General features: G+C 40.6%; 1 protein-coding gene across 3 annotated transcripts in view; it reads right to left on the reverse strand.

Annotated features, from left to right (window-relative positions):
- The window catches only part of cita (citron rho-interacting serine/threonine kinase a), a 138704-nt gene that overhangs the window by 32156 nt on the left and 85272 nt on the right, over window positions 1–21276 (reverse strand). For all 3 annotated transcript variants that reach the window (XM_079608028.1, XM_079608029.1, XM_079608030.1), the window contains exons 26-29: window positions 14604–14797; window positions 13550–13685; window positions 5400–5504; window positions 3819–3959 (exon numbers count right to left, since the gene is read on the reverse strand). In XM_079608028.1, the coding sequence (XP_079464154.1) occupies window positions 3819–3959; window positions 5400–5504; window positions 13550–13685; window positions 14604–14797 (576 nt within the window). The remainder of the gene's footprint in view (window positions 1–3818; window positions 3960–5399; window positions 5505–13549; window positions 13686–14603; window positions 14798–21276) is intronic.

The following is a 21276-nucleotide window of genomic DNA, read 5'->3' on the forward strand; positions in this document are numbered from 1 at the left end:
GCTGGTACTCAAGATCGGTTCTCTCAGTCTTGAGCATGAGTGAGTGTGTGTGTGAGCATGAGTGAGAACAACCGGACGAGCGTCAGTCTGCGTGTAGAACGAGAGCGCAAGTGTTTTTTTCTTAATATTCAGTTCTCTTGTCGTTTAGTGTATTATTTTCCAGAAAGTAGGGCTATTTTCGATTCTGTGGTTATTGTACATTTTTTCCTTCACACAAATCTGTATTTTAATTAGACGCGTGACTTCTTTATATAACAGCCGCGTCTGAGAAGTGGGCTATTGCAGTTTAAATTTTATAGCACTTAAGTGTAGCTGTTCATAGAGGCAGTTTCGATTTTCTCCCATTTTCGGATTATTTGATTTGCCTGTGCTAATTGCCTGGACTAGCAGCTGTCCTCACTCAGGCGTTTGAAAGCACTACATTTCTGTAGTGTGCGCACTGTCGCGGAAGCGTCAGCGGAAGCGTTCAGCTCTCCTCGTGTGAAGACCGACTCGGGTAAAGACCATCGACTCTACCTGCGCGACTCCACCGAGCAAGGACACCGACAAGGCACTTAAGTGTCCTATTCTCCCTCTTCCTTTCACACTGGTATAGTATTTCTATACTAAATATGTGCTTTCAATACATTCCTGTTGTCTCTCGACGACGCTCTCTCATCACGCACAGAAGGCAGCGCAATACTGCTAATCTGCGTCCCATTCTCCCATCCTCTCACACACCTCTCTCTATTTCTATGGGTCTATGGAACTGTCAGTCAGCAGTCAACAAAGCTGACTTCATTCCAGCCTTTGCATCTCACTCTACTCTTAATATTTTAGGCTTAACTGAGACCTGGATTCGTCCAGAAGACACAGCGACCCCTGCTGCTCTCTCGAACAACTTCTCCTTCTCTCACACTCCTCGCCAGTCTGGGAGGGGTGGGGGCACAGGTCTTCTCATTTCTAACAATTGGAATTACTCAACTCTCTCTTCTCTCTGCAATAACTACTCGTTTGAATATCATGCTATTACACTTACAACTCCCATTAAGATCCATATTGTAGTCATATATCGCCCCCCAGGTCAACTGGGAAGCTTTGTAGAGGAGCTGGATGTGCTGCTGTCTTCTTTCCCTGAGGATGGCACCCCACTTGTAGTCTTCGGTGATTTCAACATTCATCTAGAGAAGCCGAATGCAACAGACTTCATCTTTCTCCTAGCCTCATTCGATCTCAAACGACTCATCACCTCAGGTACTCACAAATCAGGCAACCAACTGGACCTGGTTTACACACGCAACTGCATCACAGACAACATTTTGGTGAAAGCTCTCCATGTTTCTGATCATTTCCTCATTACATTCAATCTACAACTCACTACCCATGCTCCACCAACCCCCCTACTAGCTACTTTCAGACGAAACCTGCGCTCACTCTCTCCCTCCCATCTCTCCACTGCTGTGTCATCTTCTCTTTCCTCACACTCACACTTCTCATCTCTGGATGTTAATACCGCAACAGATACTTTATGCTACACTTTAACTTCTTCTTTAGACAATATCTGCCCTATCTCCTCCAGGCCAGCACGTACTACTCCCTCTAACCCCTGGTTATCTGAGGTTCTTCGTGATCACCGGACTAAACTCAGGGCAACAGAGAGGAAATGGCGCAAATCAAAAGACTCAACTGACCTTAGTATGTATCAATCTCTGCTCTCTTCCTTTTCTGCTGATGTTCATGCTGCAAAATCTTCTTATTTTCACAACAAGATCAACAGCACCGCTAACACACGAACACTTTTCAAGACTTTCAAATCTCTCCTCTGTCCACCTCCACCACCACCCACCTCCTCTTTAACTGCTGATGATTTTGCCAACTTCTTCACCAACAAAACAACAACTATCAGCAGTCAGTTCTCAACTCCACACACACAGGAACCCAGTCCAACCCCTCCCAATCCGAAACACCTTCTCTCCTCATTCTCTCCACTGACCGAGGAAGAAGTATCTAAACTTCTCCTCTCCAGTCACCCCACCACCTGCCCTCTAGATCCCATCCCCTCACACCTTCTACAAGCCATCTCTCCCACACTTCTCCCAGCACTCACACACATCATCAACTCATCCCTCCACACTGGCACTTTTCCTACAGCATTCAAGCAGGCTCGGGTAACTCCACTGCTTAAGAAACCCACATTAAACACATCACTCTTAGAGAATTACAGACCTGTCTCTCTCCTACCGTTCATTGCGAAAACACTTGAACGAGTTGCCTTCAACCAAGTAACATCCTTCCTCTCTCTGACCAACCAACTAGACGTAAACCAATCTGGCTTCAAGAAAGGGCATTCAACCGAGACTGCATTGCTGTCAGTCACAGAAGCCCTACGGATCGCAAAAGCTGCCTCCAAATCATCAGTTCTCATTCTCCTGGATCTGTCTGCTGCCTTCGACACTGTGAATCATCAGATCCTCCTGTCCACCCTCTCATCACTGGGCATCACAGGAACTCCTCTCCACTGGTTTGAGTCCTATCTCACAGGTAGGTCCTTCAGGGTCGCATGGAGTGGCAAGGTATCCAAAGAACGTCAACTGACTACAGGGGTTCCTCAGGGTTCAGTTCTTGGACCGCTCCTCTTCTCCATTCACACCACATCACTGGGACCCATCATACAGGCACATGGCTTCTCTTACCATTGCTATGCTGATGACACCCAGCTCTACCTCTCATTTCCACCTGATGATCCCACAGTAGCTACACGTATCTCAAGCTGTCTGGCGGACATCTCGGCGTGGATGAAGGAACATCACCTGCAGCTCAACCTGGCAAAGACTGAGCTTCTCGTCCTCCCTGCCAATCCATCTCTACAGCACGACTTCACTATCCAGCTAGATTCAACTTTAATCACCCCATCAAGGTCGGTCAGAAACCTTGGAGTAACATTTGATGAGCATCTGACCTTCACAGACCACATCACAAAGACAGCTCGATCATGCAGGTTTGCACTGCACAACATCAGGAAGATCAGGCCCTTCCTAACTGAGCATGCAACACAACTTCTCGCCCAGGCCTTGGTTATCTCTAGGCTTGATTACTGCAATGCTCTTCTGGCTGGTCTTCCATCATGTGCAATTAAACCTCTACAAATGATCCAGAATGCTGCAGCCCGTCTTGTCTTCAACGAGCCCAAAAGGGCCCACGTCACTCCTCTGTTCATCTCTCTGCACTGGCTACCACTCGCTGCTCGCATCAAGTTCAAGGCATTGACGCTTGCTTACAGATCGACCACAGGCTCAGCTCCTCCTACTTTCACTCGCTCCTACGAGTCAACATCCCTACCAGAAGCCTGCGATCGGTCAATGAGCGACGACTCGTGGTACCATCACAGAGAGCCACAAAATCACTCTCCAGAACATTCTCATTCACGGTTCCTTGCTGGTGGAATGATCTCCCTACCCTCATCCGGAATGCAGAATCCCTGACCACATTCAAAAGACAACTGAAAACTCATCTCTTCCGTGAGCACTTGACATAAAAAAAATAAAATAAATAAAAAACTCTCCTTTACCCTCCCTTGTTTTGGCTTATGCTACTCTGAGCAATGCCAGAACTTTGTATTTTGAGCACTTCTTGCGTTATTTTTGCTTCTTCACGATGACTCGCTTGTTGTAGTCCTCAGTTGTAAGTCGCTTTGGATAAAGGCGTCTGCTAAATGACTAAATGTAAATGTAAATGTGTGTGTGTGTGGACACCTGGATGTTCTCCAGCTGGTACTCAAGATCGGTTCTCTCAGTCTTGAGCATGAGTGAGTGAGTGTGTGTGTGTGTGTGTGTGGACACCTGGATGTTCTCCAGCTGGTACTCAAGATCGGTTCTCTCAGTCTTGAGCATGTCTGTCTGGTCCAGCGCGTCCTGAAGCCCCTGTGTGAGTCTGAAGATATGAGTCTTCTGCAGGTCCATCTGCTGCTGCAGCTTCCCTTGCTGACACACACACACATTGATTTTTTTAATTCATTAAATTTTATATATATTTTGTATTATATTATACAATATGATATTATTTCATAGTGTCTGTAATTATAAATTGAATACAATTATTTTATTATTATTATTTAGCACATATTTTATTATTTTACATTATAATATACAATATTATATTATAGAGTATGTAAAATTATAATTTGAGAACATATGTATTTTTGCATATATATATATATATATATTTATATATATACACACTGCATATATTATGTTTTTAACATTATATCATTATTACATTTTAATATAAAATATGCAATAATATATTAGTGTTATAGTTTGATAACATTGTTTTGCATATATACTGCATGCATATATATTTTTAAAAAATCTGCATCTATCTTTTATTTAGCATATTTTATTTTATATCATATACTATACAATATATTATATTGTAAATAAATGTTTTTTTATATATTACGTATATTACTGCATATAAATATATATATATGTGTGTTTAAAATATATTTTTTACATTTATCTTATTTTATTTTGCATTTATTCCATTTTATTATAATAAACAATAATATTATATTATAGCGTCTGTAATATTAAAATCGATGGCATTTCCAGATTGGCAAAATTTCCCCAGATATGAGTGATGCTTGTCATCGTTGCAAGCAGTCTCCTGCCAATCATCTTCATATGTTCTGGAGCTGTCCTCGGATGACAGACTTTTGGTCCAATATTTTTGATACACTTAATATTGCTCTTAACATAGAGTTGGACCCCAACCCCTTGACTGCTCTTGTTGGCATTCCTTCGAGACCGGACTTGACTATCTCATCTCGCCAGGTTATTGCTTTACTTCTGTATTAGCTAGACGAGCCATTCTTCTCCAATGGAAACATGTGACTCCCCCATCGCTCGACAGGTGGATCCAAGAAGTTTTTAGCTGTATAAAGCTTGAGGAGTTAAGATTTTTGCTTTCAGGATCCCTTAAAACTTTTCAGAAGACCTGGGAACCTGTCCTAGACTACATAAAAGGTGTACTGTGTTCTCCGGACACTAATGCTAATGCACAATAATTGACTGTTACTGGAAAGAGGACAGACCAATACTAGAGAGAGGAATGTTTATTTTAATCTATTTATTTTCAAAAATGCATTTTTCCCTTTTCTTTTCTTTTTGGGTGGGAGGGTTCGGGAAGGGTTTAAATTGAGACAATCTGTAATTTCTTACTTTTAATTGAATGTATCATGTGTTGTCTTGTTAAATACCAATAATTTTTTTTTTTTATAATAATACAAACAATCGATGGCATTTATATAATTTTTTGCATATATTATGTATGTTTTAAATATACATTTTTTTAAATGATCTTTTATATTATATTATCTGTAATTTTAATTTGAGTAGATTTAATTTGTGTGTGTGCTTCACCTCTTCCATGAGTCTTTGTTTGAGTTCTCTCTCCGTCTCCAGTTTCTGCTGGAGGCTCCTCGCGTTCATCTCCAACATGGCATGCTTCTTCTCCAGGTCATTGAGCTGAAAACAACACCACAACACCATAAACAACACAATAAACACAACAACACCATTGTAGTGGCAGTTTTAATCTTCTATTTCTTATTTTGTTTTGTCAATGATAATATATGAATGCCATGTGCTCTGTATTTGGAATTCTCCTGTTGTAACGTTGCTGAGAAGACCCGAGGCTAGGGAGGGGTTGAGGCAACCATGGGGGGTCCTCAGTTCCTGCCCCCTGGGGTGGGTGTTTTAAAGAATGCTTTGATGAGAACATTATAAGACTCCAGAAAGAACACCTATCTTGGTCTCACTCTGCCTGCAGACTGGTCTGTTAGGGTTGGTGGGTTTTCACCCTCACCCTGCAGCTGGCCTGTGTGGCTAGAATGGGAACTATTCTGCAGAATAAATGTATATTTTCTTTTAAATACAATTTGAATATTGACGTCTCTTTTGCCTGAGAATGCTGCGTTTGTTAAATATTGTTTTGCCACAACAATTGGTGTCAGAAGTGAGGATTCCTTGGAAGTGACCGCTGGCCCTGAGCGAACGGTGATTGATCAACCTGGACCTAAAAGTATAATCCAGCCCTACCTCGTAGACTTAAGAGAGATGGGGCCGAACGCATCAGAGCCAGCGTGGGTAACTCCACTGGAATTAAGGAAAAAGAACCGTGGCAGTAAGAGCATTTCAGGTAAAGAAGACAATCAAATTATTTTGTTTTGTTGGGGTAACTTGTGGTATAACTGTGGGTGAACCATAGTGGCTGGAACTATCTCTTTGGTGCGGGCACAGAAAGTTTTCGAGGGGGAAATTGTATGCCGAAAACTAGCTCGTAAGTATGGACGGAAGAGCCATACCGTGGACGGAAGAGCCATACCGTGGACGGAAGAGCCATATCGTGGACGGAAGAGCCAACAGAGCATATTTGCTACCCTTGCCGATTTGAGGTGACAAAATCGGATTTGTTGAGAGACGTCTCACAGATTATTAGACGCGCGTCGAAGGAAAATCCAGGAGAGATAGGATCAGCCAATATGGGGTCACACAAGAGTAAGCTAAATAATTTTAATACACCGGTTGTTTTGTTCTGTAAAATGGGAAAAAGAATTATGGCCAGAAAAGCATGCAAGAAATTGGGGAACGGATAATTGTAACAGAAGGGTTTTTGTGATCGTGTTCAGCGTGTGTGTAAAACTGTGAACAGACAGAATTATTGAACTGAAGAAGCAGGTAGAATAAAAAGAATTGTTGAATTGAAGATGAAAGAGGAGGAACTGAAAAGTAGCAAAGGATAGTAAGATAGAATGTTTGTTTTTTCTGATGGAAAATTACAAAAGAGTGAGTTGTTGAACTGAATTGTTGGATTGCAGATAAAGAGAACAGATGTAGAAAGAAACTGAAATGTTGGATTGAGAATTGTTGGATTGTGAGAAAACAGTGTTGCTTGAACTGGTTAGATGAAGCAGAGCGAAAAGAAAGTAAAATTAAGTTGAAATGGTCTGCAAAGTGAGTTTTTAGATAAAATAAGGCATTGAGTATGATTAACAGGGATTAACATGAGGAATGTTTCATTAAGCAGAATGGGCAAAATTCTATATGTCAGTCTTAATTATGATGTGAATGTGCTTTATTGTATTAATGTTAGGAAAACAAGGATATTGAAGAATAGATTTCCATATGTTTATAACAGAGTTTATAAAATATTTGAATGTGCAGGCAGCTATGAGAGATGTCTGTGTAATTTAGGGACTGAGATATGAATGATATTGTGATTTCTGTGAAACCGTCCTGATAAATAATAATGAGACAGAAGAGAGCAAATGCTGTAAACAGCTGAAGCTAACTGATTTGCAAATGATGCTTTTGTAAAAGTTTGATTCTGATTGAAAAGAAAAAAAATAAACATAGATTGGCTCCAAACAAAGAAAGTGATGATACAAATTTGAAGAAAGCATCTGTGTTAACATGGATTAGTAAAATAGAGTAATGTTACTATGATTTGGCTATGTAATTGAATTTGCAACTGAGATTGCATTATAGCTCTGTTTTGCATTGCTGAATGGGATGTTGCAGTGAATGGGGAATGAATTCAGAAGATGATAGGGATCAGACAGTATGAAACTCAAAAAGTAAAACAGATTGCATTAGTAGCTCTGTTTGCATTAGTGAATGGGGGATGTATTTTGAAAGCAGTAAACAGAACAGTGTGGTTAACTTGTAAAGAAAAGACCATTGTCCTTAGGAAGACAGATGAGTTATTTAGCCTTTGAACTCAAGGGTCATGAAGACAGTAAAGCTCAAACTCCCCTGGGTTTTTTTTCGAAGGTCCTTTGTTTTGTGTAAAACAGCTTGATCTGGTCATACAGGGGTGACGGAAATTTACGAGAGACTGCTTGAGGAAGGATTGACATGTTTTCTTTCTGTTATGGTCAGCTAGGAAGAAAGCTGAAGCAAAGTAATGATAATAAAATAAAAAAACAACACAGCTGACGTTTGTAAAAGCAAATGAATAGACATGTTTTGAAAATGGTTAAGAGGCCATGTAAAAATTAGGTAAAAGCTACAGCAAAATGTTAAAATTTTGATTTAAATGTAAATCTTTTTGAAGAAAAGACAAGAAATATGAACGGTTAATAGTCAGGTGTGTTTGATGATGACTGCAGTTTATTTCTTGATAAGAGTGAGTTAGGTATTAGGTAGTGAAAGCTATTCATAGTCTGAATAGTGTGCATAGATGTGTCATTAAATGTTTTATCAATTACAGATGGGTGAATGACAAAATTTGAGAGAAGTTGATAATTCTGAATCGATTTGGTCATTTATGATATACAGTAGATTTGAATGAATTTCTAGATCGGTTTAAATTCTGATGGAAGTTGGAATTGTGGAGTTGTAGATCACCATCCATGGATTGAAATAAAATAGGTTATAGATTTGGCGGCAACAATACAGTAAAAATTGGCTAGATCAATATCAAATTATTGATAACATTTGATAGCCTTTAACATTTGTGTGAACAAAGGGCCATTTGCATCTTCGGGGTATGTATGTATGCTTCTGCAAAGTTCACACCCAGCATCCTGCCAGGCAGGAAAAGACAGGGGTTATCAAACCAGGGGGGGGTCAAGGATCATTATCTTCAGAGGACAGAGGGGTCATTTTGACCATAAGATAACACCTTTGATCTCACAGATGTAAAGACAGTAAAGCCCAAGGAGGGGAAGAAATAGAGTGACAATTGTATTCAGTTTTGCAGATGACTTAGAATTGAGATTGAGTTGAGAGACAAACTGTTGAGAGCAATCCTGAAAAGCAGGATACGCAAAGAGAGCATTTGCATTTCAAATAATTTGATAAGAAGATGAGATTGTGACTTAGAGTGAAGAATATAACATTTTGGTTAAGAGACAGAGAAAGATGTCTACAGGACAGTGTTTAGTTTAATAAATCCAAACACAATTGTTAAATTGATGCACAAGTAAAAATGGTTTGGAATTTGCTGAAAGCCACCGCACAGGTGGACAAAAGTGTGCTAACAAGAAATGTTTTCAACAGGAAACAGGGAAGATGCAGCAGCATAACAACAAAAGAATTAACTATTTGACATTTGTTTTTCTTTACAGAGGATGCAGACTTTTTGATACACGGCAGACCGTGCAGTAAAATATGCTTATGGATGAATTTGACAAAATATCCTGGCCTGGGTTATTTTTTGTGGCAGAAAGACAGGTGCCACACATGCACAGTGCATAATTAAAACAAAAATTATTTTGCAGGATGTCAGGATGGATTGCATCAAACAGAACTGATTCTGTTCCAAATGTATAAATGTTATTTTGTTAACATGAGCAAAGTGGGTTGAGTGTGTTTCAGGGGAAAAGGACTCTGAGAATGACAAGAAATTATCTGGTGATAAAGTTTCAGGTTGATGATTTCACAGGTCACATCAAGAGGGACGACCGAGTAGAAAAGCGGTCACTAACAAAAACACTTTAAGATCTGCATTCACAGGTGACAGCAGCCAGGAAATGGTTCAGTCCTAAAACAAGGTTGGAGATTGTGACAACTGTGTCAAAGCATCTTACCTTAAACTAAACCAAACTTCTCACCTTAGACTAAACGAACAAACACATGCCAACGCGAAGAATAAAGTGAGGGATAAAAGGCTTGTGTTAGTAACAGCCTCCATTACGTACGAGGGAGAAAGACGATTTGACCAACTAATGGTTTAGCAGAAGAATCTGTTTTGTGATGATGTTGATGATTTTATTTGATTGATTCAAACTAGGTATTGATTTGATTGGTGAAAATGTAGAAAATCTATTAATTGATGTGTAATAAGCAAACTAGGTATTGATTTGATTGGTGAAAATGTAGAAAATCTATTAATTGATGTGTAATAAGCAAACTAGGTATTGATTTGATTGGTGAAAATGTAGAAAATCTATTAATTGATGTGTAATAAGCAAACTAGGTATTGATTTGATTGGTGAAAATGTAGAAAATCTATTAATTGATGTGTAATAAGCAAACTAGGTATTGATTTGATTGGTGAAAATGTAGAAAATCTATTAATTGATGTGTAATAAGCAAAAAAGACGGTCCATAATGGAAATATTGGAGTAAATTTTGAAAAACTACATTGGTTAGAAGGATGAACAAAATTATGCAGACGATTCGAGTAGCGGAAGTTACAGTGAAATATATTAATTGAGTTAAGATATGTTTTTGTTTTTCTTTGTTTTGTTTTGTTCTGTTTTTGATTATCTTTTGTTTTTCTTTCTGAAGACGATGAAATGTAAAAAGTGTTAAAAGCAAGGACAGGATTTGAAATGAGGGGTTTTGTTATAATTTTTATTATTTTGTATGTTTATTCAAATCAACCAGGGGTGTTGAATTGATATGGTTTTCATACTATGACAATCTATACAATTTCTTGTTTATACTGGAGTGAACGCGGGTCTGATTTATCGGGAATGCGGTGACAGTGCTTGCCCATTTAGCCCTGCTTCAGTTAATATTTAATTGCTTGATACTTCAACAAGGTTCAAGTGATTAGTTATACGGAAAATTGTTTGTTTTGTTTTTCTTTGGATTTACTTTATCACTTAAGTAATCATTTGTCTGACCAAGTTATTTTAAAATGTATGTCATTTTAACCGAAGTATAACTATTTGTATTCTCATTGAATTCTCATTGATGATTTTGAAACTTTTCTGAAACTTATTTGATTTTTGTTTATTTGTATTTTGTCCATTTGACTTGCAACAATATTTTTGGACATGAATTGAATCTCTGTGTTTGATTACACTGAATATTTTGCTGATACTCTTCATGAAATGATGTTTTAAACTAGCAGTTGTTGTTTTGTTGTAATGAAATTTATTTGAGTGTTTCCTGAAACAGTGTAAGAACTGGTAAGATCTTTTTATCATTCCTTTGACCATATTTTTTTAAGTACATCAATTTAAGGGCTTTTGCCAAGAGACTAATTTCAATCTGACCATATCAATCCTCTGACCAATGACAAATGAGATGTGTCTGCTTTTGTGTCGTTGTGCTAGATGTTCTTTTAGAATCACAGGATCCCTGCAACCCAAGTTCACATTCTGTGTCCTCCTCGGAAAGAGGAACCGGCGTTTGCTCCCAGATTCAGTGCCTGTTCTTGTGCAGGTATTCGATGGATGATTTGCATAACGGTGCAACCCAATTTGATAGAGCCTAATCCTGCAGGGCTGGATGGTGAACAAAAGACTGAACAACTGACAAACTGTTATTGATAGAAGCTTGGACGAAAAGTCTGAAGATGGAACTGTACAAAACAGAAAGATGAACTGTGTCAACTTTGGACTCCATGTGTGTGGCCAATGGGACCAATGGGGAGTTGGGATTGAAAATAATCCAAGATATTTGAAATGAACAAAGACATCTGCTTTACTGTTTTTGACAACCTATTTCCATAATGACAATTTGGAGTCTGTAAAGGCACCGAGGTGCTGATAGTTATCAAGGCCTGTAGGCCTAAGATGTGTGTATTTTGGGGGTATGAAATTGTCCGACATTTGGTACAATGAGGGAAGTTGTAATTATCTGATTGGTCAGTTTTGAATGTCTAAAAATTTGGGTTTTAGTCACATGGTCACGGAAGGGATAACAGGAAGATTTAAATGAAAGGTATAAATATGATGAAATGACTTAAAATTGTTGCATTTATTTGGGTTTTCAGAGAATGAAAAACAGGGAGAAATTGTAGTGGCAGTTTTAATCTTCTATTTCTTATTTTGTTTTGTCAATGATAATATATGAATGCCATGTGCTCTGTATTTGGAATTCTCCTGTTGTAACGTTGCTGAGAAGACCCGAGGCTAGGGAGGGGTTGAGGCCACCATGGGGGGTCCTCAGTTCCTGCCCCCTGGGGTGGGTGTTTTAAAGAATGCTTTGATGAGAACATTATAAGACTCCAGAAAGAACACCTATCTTGGTCTCACTCTGCCTGCAGACTGGTCTGTTAGGGTTGGTGGGTTTTCACCCTCACCCTGCAGCTGGCCTGTGTGGCTAGAATGGGAACTATTCTGCAGAATAAATGTATATTTTCTTTTAAATACAATTTGAATATTGACGTCTCTTTTGCCTGAGAATGCTGCGTTTGTTAAATATTGTTTTGCCACAACACCATAAACAACACAACAACACCATAAACAACAACACCACAACACCATAAACAACACAATAAACACAACAACACCATAAACAACACCATAAACAACACAACAACACCATAAACAACAACACAACAACACCATAAACAACAACACCACAACACCATAAACAACACAACAACACCATAAACAACAACACAACAACACCATAAACAACAACACCACAACACCATAAACAACACAACAACACCGTAAACAACACAACAACACAATAAACACCACAACACCGTAAACAACACAACAACAACACTTAAATAAACACGCATGTAATTGAATGGTGCACGGCGTCAGCGTTTTCACAGATTCGCGTTTTTGAAGTTTATGCGGAGAGAACTTTTTTCCCCAACATTTTTAAACGCTTGCATCTTGGAACATATTTCAAGGTTTGCGTTCTCGACCAGACACTGTTGTGTGAATGAACGGCCAGAACACATTAAAGTGTGTGATTTCTGTTAGAACGGTGTCGTGTTAGCGGCCCTAAGTTAATAACTAAAGATCTTTAAAGCGGAAGTGAATCAATCAAATCTAACTTTATCTGGACAATAACTTTATTCTAGATCTGCTGTAAAGCCAGAACACTCTCTGTTACTGTAATCTCCTGTGATCTCTGTAAAGCTGCTGTGAAACTCTATACTGTTAGAGCGCCGTGTAGATGAAGCTGACTAGACTTGATCCCAACACAACTCCCAACACAACCTCTGAAGGCGTCAAGCAGGGGTGCTGATCCGAGGGAACAGAAGGGTTGTGTTGTTCAGTGTTCAGCTAATGCGCAGCGACGTGTTCATGTGCACCTCAGTGTTGCATTAATCTCCATCAGCTGGAGCGCTTAATCGTGGCTTGTTAAACTCCATATTGGCATGAATATTAATATCACAGGCGGAGGGCCGGAGCAAACCAGGATAAAACGTTGTGGGTGCACTGCAAAAAATCATATTCCTTCCTACTTAGCATTTTTGTCTTGTTTCCAGTCCAAATACCAAAAAATTCTTAAATCAAAATGCATTTACTAGATGAGTAAAATGACATTAGATATTAAGTCTTGTAAAAATTAAGTGAGTTTTTGCTTAAAAGAAGTAAAATGATCTGCCAACGAGGTAAGAAAAATAATGTTTCCGTTTGAATGATGCCATTGGCAGATCATTTTACTTGTTTTAAGCAAAAACTCACTTCTTTGGATTTTTTTCTCCCAGAAAACAAGACATAATATCTTATGACATTTTACTACTCTAGTAAATTCATCTTGATTTAATCATTTTTAGATATTTGGACTGGAAACAAAACAAAAATACTGAGTAAGAAAAGCATTTTTTGCTGTGTGTGTGTGTGTGTGTGTGTGTAACTCACAGTATCAGACAGACTCTCTGCTTTCAGTCTCTGTTCTTTCAGCGCCTGTTGCAAAGCCACGATCTCGGCCTTGTGTTCCCGAACGGCGAGTTCCACCGCCTGCCGAGACTCTGAGCTGCGCTGGTCCGCTCGCAACCTGCATGCACACACACACACACACATAAGAAGAATATACAGACACATATGTGACAATATTTTGGGGTCAGTAAGATATTTAAAGTCCCCCTGTACTCCTTTAAAACTCATCTTTGATCAGCAAAATTACATATTTAAACGTTTTTTTTCCCTTGAAAAATGCCTTAAAATATCTTGAATGTAACTCGACACCCTCGCCTCATTTAGTATGCGTGGTTCTATGTATATGCAAATGAGCCCCGCCTCCACTCACTCAGAGATCCACTGGTTGATGATCACACGTTGATCTGATTGGTTACAAGGTAGTGTGTGACGTCAGAAACACCAGCGATTTCAAGCCGTGTGTTTGAGACTGTCTTTGGATCACTGCAGTTTTGAGCAGAAAATACTCAGCAATGCTGTCCACTTATGAACTTACACATGGTGTGTGTTAAAGCAGATTAATAACTCCACATACACACATAAACTACAGTAAACGCTGGATTTACACCACAGGGGGACTTTAAAGTAATTTTGAAAGAAGCCTTTTATGCTCACAAAGGCTGCATATATTGGATCAAAGATGCAGTAAAAACAATAAAGATTGTGGAATATTATTATAATGTAAATCATCAGTTCTCTATGTGAATATATAGTAAAATGTAATTTATTACTGTGAATTTTCAGCATCATTACTCCAGTCTTCAGTGTCACATGATCCTCCAGAAATCAGTATAATATGATGATCTGATGCTCATGCCACATTTATGAGTATTATCAGTGTTGAAAACAGTTGTGTGGAAACTGATGTATTTTATATTCAGGATTCTTTGATGAACAAAGTTCAAAAGAACAGCATTTATTTGAAATAGAATCTTTTATAAACATTATAAACGTCACTTTTGGTGAGTTTACTGTAGACGTGGTGTGCTTGCGTTACCGGTTCTGCTTCTCGTTGTCCAGAAGTCTCTGCATGTCTCGGGTCCGGCGCTCCGCCTGGTTCTTCTCGTCCTCCAGAGCCGATCTCCAGTTCTCCCACTGCCTCTCCTTCTCCAGGAGCTCGTCGTTCAGGCTCTCCAGCTCCACCACCTGCTCCTCCAGCATACTGCACGTGGTCTTCAGGGTCTCGATGTTCTGCGGACACACACACACACACACACACACACACACACACACACACACACACACACACACACACACACACACACACACACACACACACACACACACACACACACACACACACACACACACACACACACACACACACACACACACACACACACACACACACACACACACACACACACACACACACACACACACACACACACACACACACACACACACACACACACTGGTTAACATCAAATTCAAGCACTGAATGTGGCGACACACTTATTGTGTCCGACAACACACGTTGAGTTCCCAGCGTAGTAGTTCCGTGCGCGCGTGAACGTCAGTTCCTCACGCGGGAAACACTGAACGTAACTAACGTAACTAACGATAATCAAGCAAGCTAGTGTGCACAGGCCACGAAGTGTTGGAGAAATATGAATATTATATAAAATAAAAATAATATGGGATTTCTTTTCCCGAAAACTTCTTGCAAAAAATTAATTCAAGCACTTTCAAGGCCCTGTGTATATAGTCCATGAGCCAGGGCCCCAAATTTGGTCCATCGGTATCATCTGGGGGGACAAAGTCTCATAGTGATTTTTGGCAAGGTATACACCCCTAGTACTAGAAAAATCACGATAGCAGTGCAGGGGTGGTAGCGAAATCACTTTTTTCAGCATATGAAGTTACTAACCCCCTAAGATAAATTCTGTTTTTGAAATCTGGTGTATATCTGGTTTAGTCTCATGCTAGGGATATTGTCAATATTCTATAATATGGTGCTTGGTATCGTTGGAAAGGGGACCTTTTAGGCTTTCATTTAAGCCCAGTACTGAATCTGTCTGACAAACACAGAGGTCACATGACTTCTTTAAACCAGAAATAACACACATTTTTTAACAATTTCCGCCTAAACTGTATGCTTTCTTTTATCCCTGTGGCATGAAAGAACACCACGGACACAAAACTCAACAACTTCAATTCTCAAGGCACTCTGATGACTCAGAAAATGTATAATATACCCATACTATTTATTTATGAGAGCCTTAAATTAGACTTGTGCAGCCAACACAAGTCTTCAAAATAGAATAGAGGCAATAGAATGGACAAATAGAATACCCTATTAGTCCAGGGCCAAATGGCCTATTTATTCATGTACAGTTGTAATAAAAAGTAATTGTTTCAATAGTGTTGTCAACATAACACTTGTAAGTGGTTTAAAAAAATGTTTATATCATGTATTTTGATATTCACCCACTTTCAGTTAGAATGTCAGAAAGTAGCTCATGCACGGAATGTTGATGGATTTTGACAGTTTGATAAGGTTTTGTCAGATTTGTGAAAAGATTGTTGGTTCAGTTGACTGGTTATAACAACACTACCAACTATGCCATATGGGGAAGAGGAGGCCTGTTCCGGCGCAAAAGTTCCCTGGTGCTATTTTGCAGTTTCAAAAAACAATTCCGCCGCTGACCAGGAAAAACCCAGTCTAAAGACAGTGGCGCGTTGCGCGATAGTCATATGCTATTTTAAGGGCACATGCTTGGCCATTATGTAGTGGATGAACAACACATACACTTTGATTATCTAATCTAAACCGACGCAGCAGTTTTCATTTTTGCAAATCATACATTATTACAAGGAAAAATATTAACACACGAGGGAAACCATTGTTGTGTCCATGAAGATGTGAAAAAATAGGCATAAATCTAGCTTACACATTTACCCAAATTATTATACGCCTGTTTAACCGAAGCTTATATGGGTGGGTTTCTCCCATCCCCATACATTGTCACTTCTCTGTGTTTTACAGCCCTGACGAGAACGTCGGTCTCCTCGGCTGTGAACCGCTCCTGGCGTGCGCTGGCAAATCCGCCGTTATAATAGCAATCCGCCATGGAACAAGCGCGCCTGCTCTTAAAGGTGCCCTAGAATTTGAAATTCAATTTATCTTGGCATAGTTAAATAACAAGAGTTCAGTACATGGACATGGCATACAGTGAGTCTCAAACACCATTGTTTTCTCCTTATTATTTAAATCTCGTTTTTGAAAAACACCCCTGAAAAATAGGCGAATCTCCACATAACACCAACTGTGACGCAACAGTTGGGATGATTAATATGTATGCCTCCAAAAATGTGCATATGCCAGCCCGTGTTCAATGCCAGGCGGAACAGCGCAGCCGAATCATCGGAAGTTGTGCAGGTGAAGAAACAACGTCTGAAAATAAATCGATCGAGCTACCAAGCAACAATTTCTGATATGCAATTGTTCAAGTTCAGACAGGCAATCGTTCTCTCAAAATCGTTCAATACTACTGTTTATGCATCAGTAAGTCAAGCCAGTGACTAAAATATAAACTTCACATCGTTTATTTTAGTAGGATGAAATAATCTTATTTAAATTGTGAATAAATTATATACAGAAAGCGATCAAAGAACAATCTTTCCACACAGACACAGCGCGAGGATAAAAACACTTATCTGGATAAAGCCATGGAGACATGAGGTGTTAGACGATGGCTCTGAGCGTAGCATTGTACTGCCACAAGCCGTGGAACAGTTAAACCTCACCACAGTGCCTGAAACTCTCACATTACGTACAATACATCAGGATGTACTTCAATTAAATGGAGCATCTGTTTCCCTCTCTGTGTCACCTCTAAACAGACCAACTAAGAAGTTCCAGATTCATCATGCCTTCACAGCAGCGAATCTGAGACTGTCGGAACACTCTTATCTAGTAGCTGCTCTCCAACGCAAATATGCCCATATCCGGTCCTTACCATTGCCACAGATTGAGCGAGCACAACCCTTGCTACTCATTGGGTCGGACATGCCTCGCCTACTTGTACCAGTCCAACCAATACGAACGGAACCTCCTAATGCACCAATAGCTCTTCACACCAGACTTGGTTGGACTCTCGTGCCAAACTGCTCCCTGTGATCAACAATGTCTGAACATCTCTATAGATGCTCAGAATGCTGAGTTACTCAAAAACGTTGAGCAACTCTGGCAGATTGACACCCTGCCCTACATTAATGAATCATCAGCCACTTGTTCTAAACAGGACCAGCATGCTCTGACAGTACTCCAAACATACACTTCTAGGATAGAGGTGGACGGCTTTCTACGATATGCCACTCCTTTGCTCAGACGACCAAATGCTGTCACACTTAAAGCCCCAAAGGAAGTTGTGCTGGCAAGCCTTCGCAGCACTGAACGGAGACTCGCCAAGGACCCAAACCTCTCTGGAGCATACTGCACTGAGATGAACAAATTATAGAAAGCTGGCTATGTGGCATACATCTCCACTCGGGAAGCTGAGAAGTCCACTGAATCCTGGTACATTCCACACCATATGGTGAATCACAATGACAAAACCAGGATTGTGTTTAACTGTTCTTTCCTGTATCAGGGTCAATCATTGAATGAGCTCCTCATTCCTGGTCCCATACTTGGTCCATCTTTGCTTGGAGTTCTGCTTCGGTTCAGACAACACACTGTGGCTGTGAGCAGAGATGTGAAAGGTATGTTTCACCAAGTTCGCCTACTGTCAGATGACAAGGCCGATCCTGCGCTTCCTCTGGAGAAACATGCAAAAGACTGAGCAGCCAAAGATATACGAGTGGCAAGTATTACCTTTTGGCACAACGTGCAGTCCTTGTTGTGCTATATATGCACTGCAACAAATAGCCCATGACAACAGTGAAACTGATCCCATTCTCGTAGAATCAGTCACCCAGTCATTCTATGTAGACAATTGTCTTCAAAGTATGGAATCAACAGAAAAGGCTAGAGCTCTTGTAGATGGCCTAAGGCAATTGCTGCTTACTGGAGGGTTTGATCTCCGCCAATGGGCCAGCAACAAACCAGAAGTCACCTGGTCACCTGAACACCTTCCATCAGAAGCAAGGTCACAAAGCAGTGAGCTATGGTTATCCCAAAAGAGTCCAGATCTTTTAGAGGGCACACTTGGATTGCGATGGAACTGTCTCAGTGATTCCTTAGGATACAAGCCTCGCCAAGTGGAATGTCTCAAACCTACCTTGAGAAATATCTACAAGGTATTGGCATCGCAGTATGAGCCTCTCGGGTACCTGATTCCATTCACCACCCAAGCCAAGATACTCATTCAGGATCTGTGGAAAATTCATATGGGATGGGATGACCTTATTGAGTCTGACAGCTTACGAAATAGATGGTAAACCCGGGTACAGGAACTAGCTGATTTGGAGCAACAAGAGATTCCCAGATGCTACACTCCATTTCAAGTACATGATGAAACATTCACCAGAGACCTACACATCTTCTGTGATGCCTCGGAGAGAGCATACGGCTCAGTATCATACATCCGCACAGAAGACAAAGATGGTCATGTACACATTTATTTTGTGCTGGCCCGTTCACGTGTAGCCCCCATGAAACAAATGTCAATGCCACGACTTGAATAGAGTGCAGCACTTACTGGAGAACAAGTAGCTAAAGTTCTCAAAACAGAACTCACAGTAACCATCAGGCAAGTCATTCTCTGGTCAGATTCCACCACTCTCCTTCGCTGGCTGCTGGCTGACTCCTGCAGGTATAAGGTCTTTGTGGGAACTCGAGTTGCTGAAATTCAGTCCCTCACAGATGTTAATTCCTGGAGGTATGTGGATTCTGGCAATAACCCAGCAGACGACATTACCCGTGGAAAGTCTTTAAAGGAGTTGACACAATCATACCGTTGGGCTAAGGGACCTGACTTCTTGTATCAATCAGAAGCATCCTGGCCAATCATGCTAGTTGCCGACCCTGAACCAGATACTGAATTAAAGAAGTCAGCACTCTGCCTGCACCTACGCACTAGTCCTGATTTACAACTCCCAGACGCAAAGCAGTATAACACCTGGAAAGACTTGGTAAAAGCCACAGTGGCATACCAACATGGGGCGGCTCAATCTTCCACATTGCAAGCAGACGTAGCTGAACATTATGTTACTGCAGAAAGGCTCCTTCTCCAACAATCCCAAAGAGATTCATTTCCAGAGGAAGTTAAAGCTCTCTCATCAAACCGATCCTTACCATCTAATAGCCGGCTAGTGTCTTTGTCTCCTGAGTACGATAAAGATGCTGGACTAATTAGGGTTGGAGGGAGACTGCGTCATGCTGAACATATAGACATGAATGCCCTTCATCCCATAGTTCTCGATCCTAATCAACAAATAACAAAACTCCTTATTAAGGAATATGATGCCAATCTTCTTCATCCTGGAAACTTCAACTCAGCTGTATTGAATGTCAAAAGTGGCGTGCCCACCCTAGCATCCCCATGATGGCAGATCTCCCATCAGCTCAGCTTAGGCTTTACAAGCCCCCCTTCTATTCCACTGGAATGGACTGTTTTGGCCCATTCACAGTAAAAATTGGATGACGAACTGAAAAGAGATGGGGAATAGTCTTCAAATGTATGACCACCCGATGCCTCCATCTGGATCTACTTGAGAGTCTTTCGACACTGATGCCTTCTTGATGTCACTACGGAGATTTATAGCTAGAAGAGGCAAGCCCTTTAAGCTCTTCTCTGATAATGGCACCAACTTTGTTGGAGGGAACAGAGAGATTAAAGAGGCCTATGAAGCTATGGCACCCCGATTAAAGGAGCAATTAGCCGAACAGAAAATCTCTTGCAGATTTAATCCTCCCAGTGCTCCGCATTTTGGTGGTATATGTGAGAGAGAAGTGAAATCTGTGAAACAAGCCTCGAAAGTCATTCTAAAGGAACAGACAGTCCCTGAAACCTTCCTCCGCACTGTTCTGATTGAGGTGGAGGGCATCATGAATGCCAAGCCATTGGGCTACATATCATCGGATATCGCAGACCCAGACCCAATCACACCCAGCATTCTGCTCATGGGTCGCCATGACTCCTCTCGCCCACAAGTAATGTATGACTCCAGCAATCTTTTGGGAACCAGGAGATGGAGGCACAGCCAAATACTTGCAGACCAATTCTGGGCTAGATTTATTAATCACTATCTGCCAGGTCTCCAGGAAAGACAAAAATGGCTGAAGGATACTGACCAGCTCAGGGTTGACCAGGTAGTACTCATCATTTACCCACAACTTCCACGAGCCCTCTGGCCAGTGGGCAAGCTGACCCGTACCTTCCCTGGACTTGATGGACGTATAAGGACAGTTGTAGTTCAGGTTCAAGATCGGACTTATGTTAGACCTGTGGCTCGGTTAATTCCACTTCCCAAACTCATGGATGATGACAACACCAATCCTGCCACTTGGGATGGGCTTTCTACCAGGTTCAAATGTCGCGAGCAACATTTTGGGGCGGCTGTGTACGAAAGCCCAACAATGCCCCCTCTAGGTATATTTATGTATGTGACTTTGTTGGTGCTTGCACGGGCATGGACAAGTCAGGACATGTCTGAACTAGTATCAGAGGGCAGTCAATTTACATAGGTGGAGAGACTGACATGCTTTCTTACACAAAGCGGAC

The sequence above is a fragment of the Phoxinus phoxinus genome, assembly GCF_949152265.1.
Source record: "Phoxinus phoxinus genome assembly, chromosome: 3".
Lineage (NCBI taxonomy): Eukaryota > Metazoa > Chordata > Actinopteri > Cypriniformes > Leuciscidae > Phoxinus > Phoxinus phoxinus.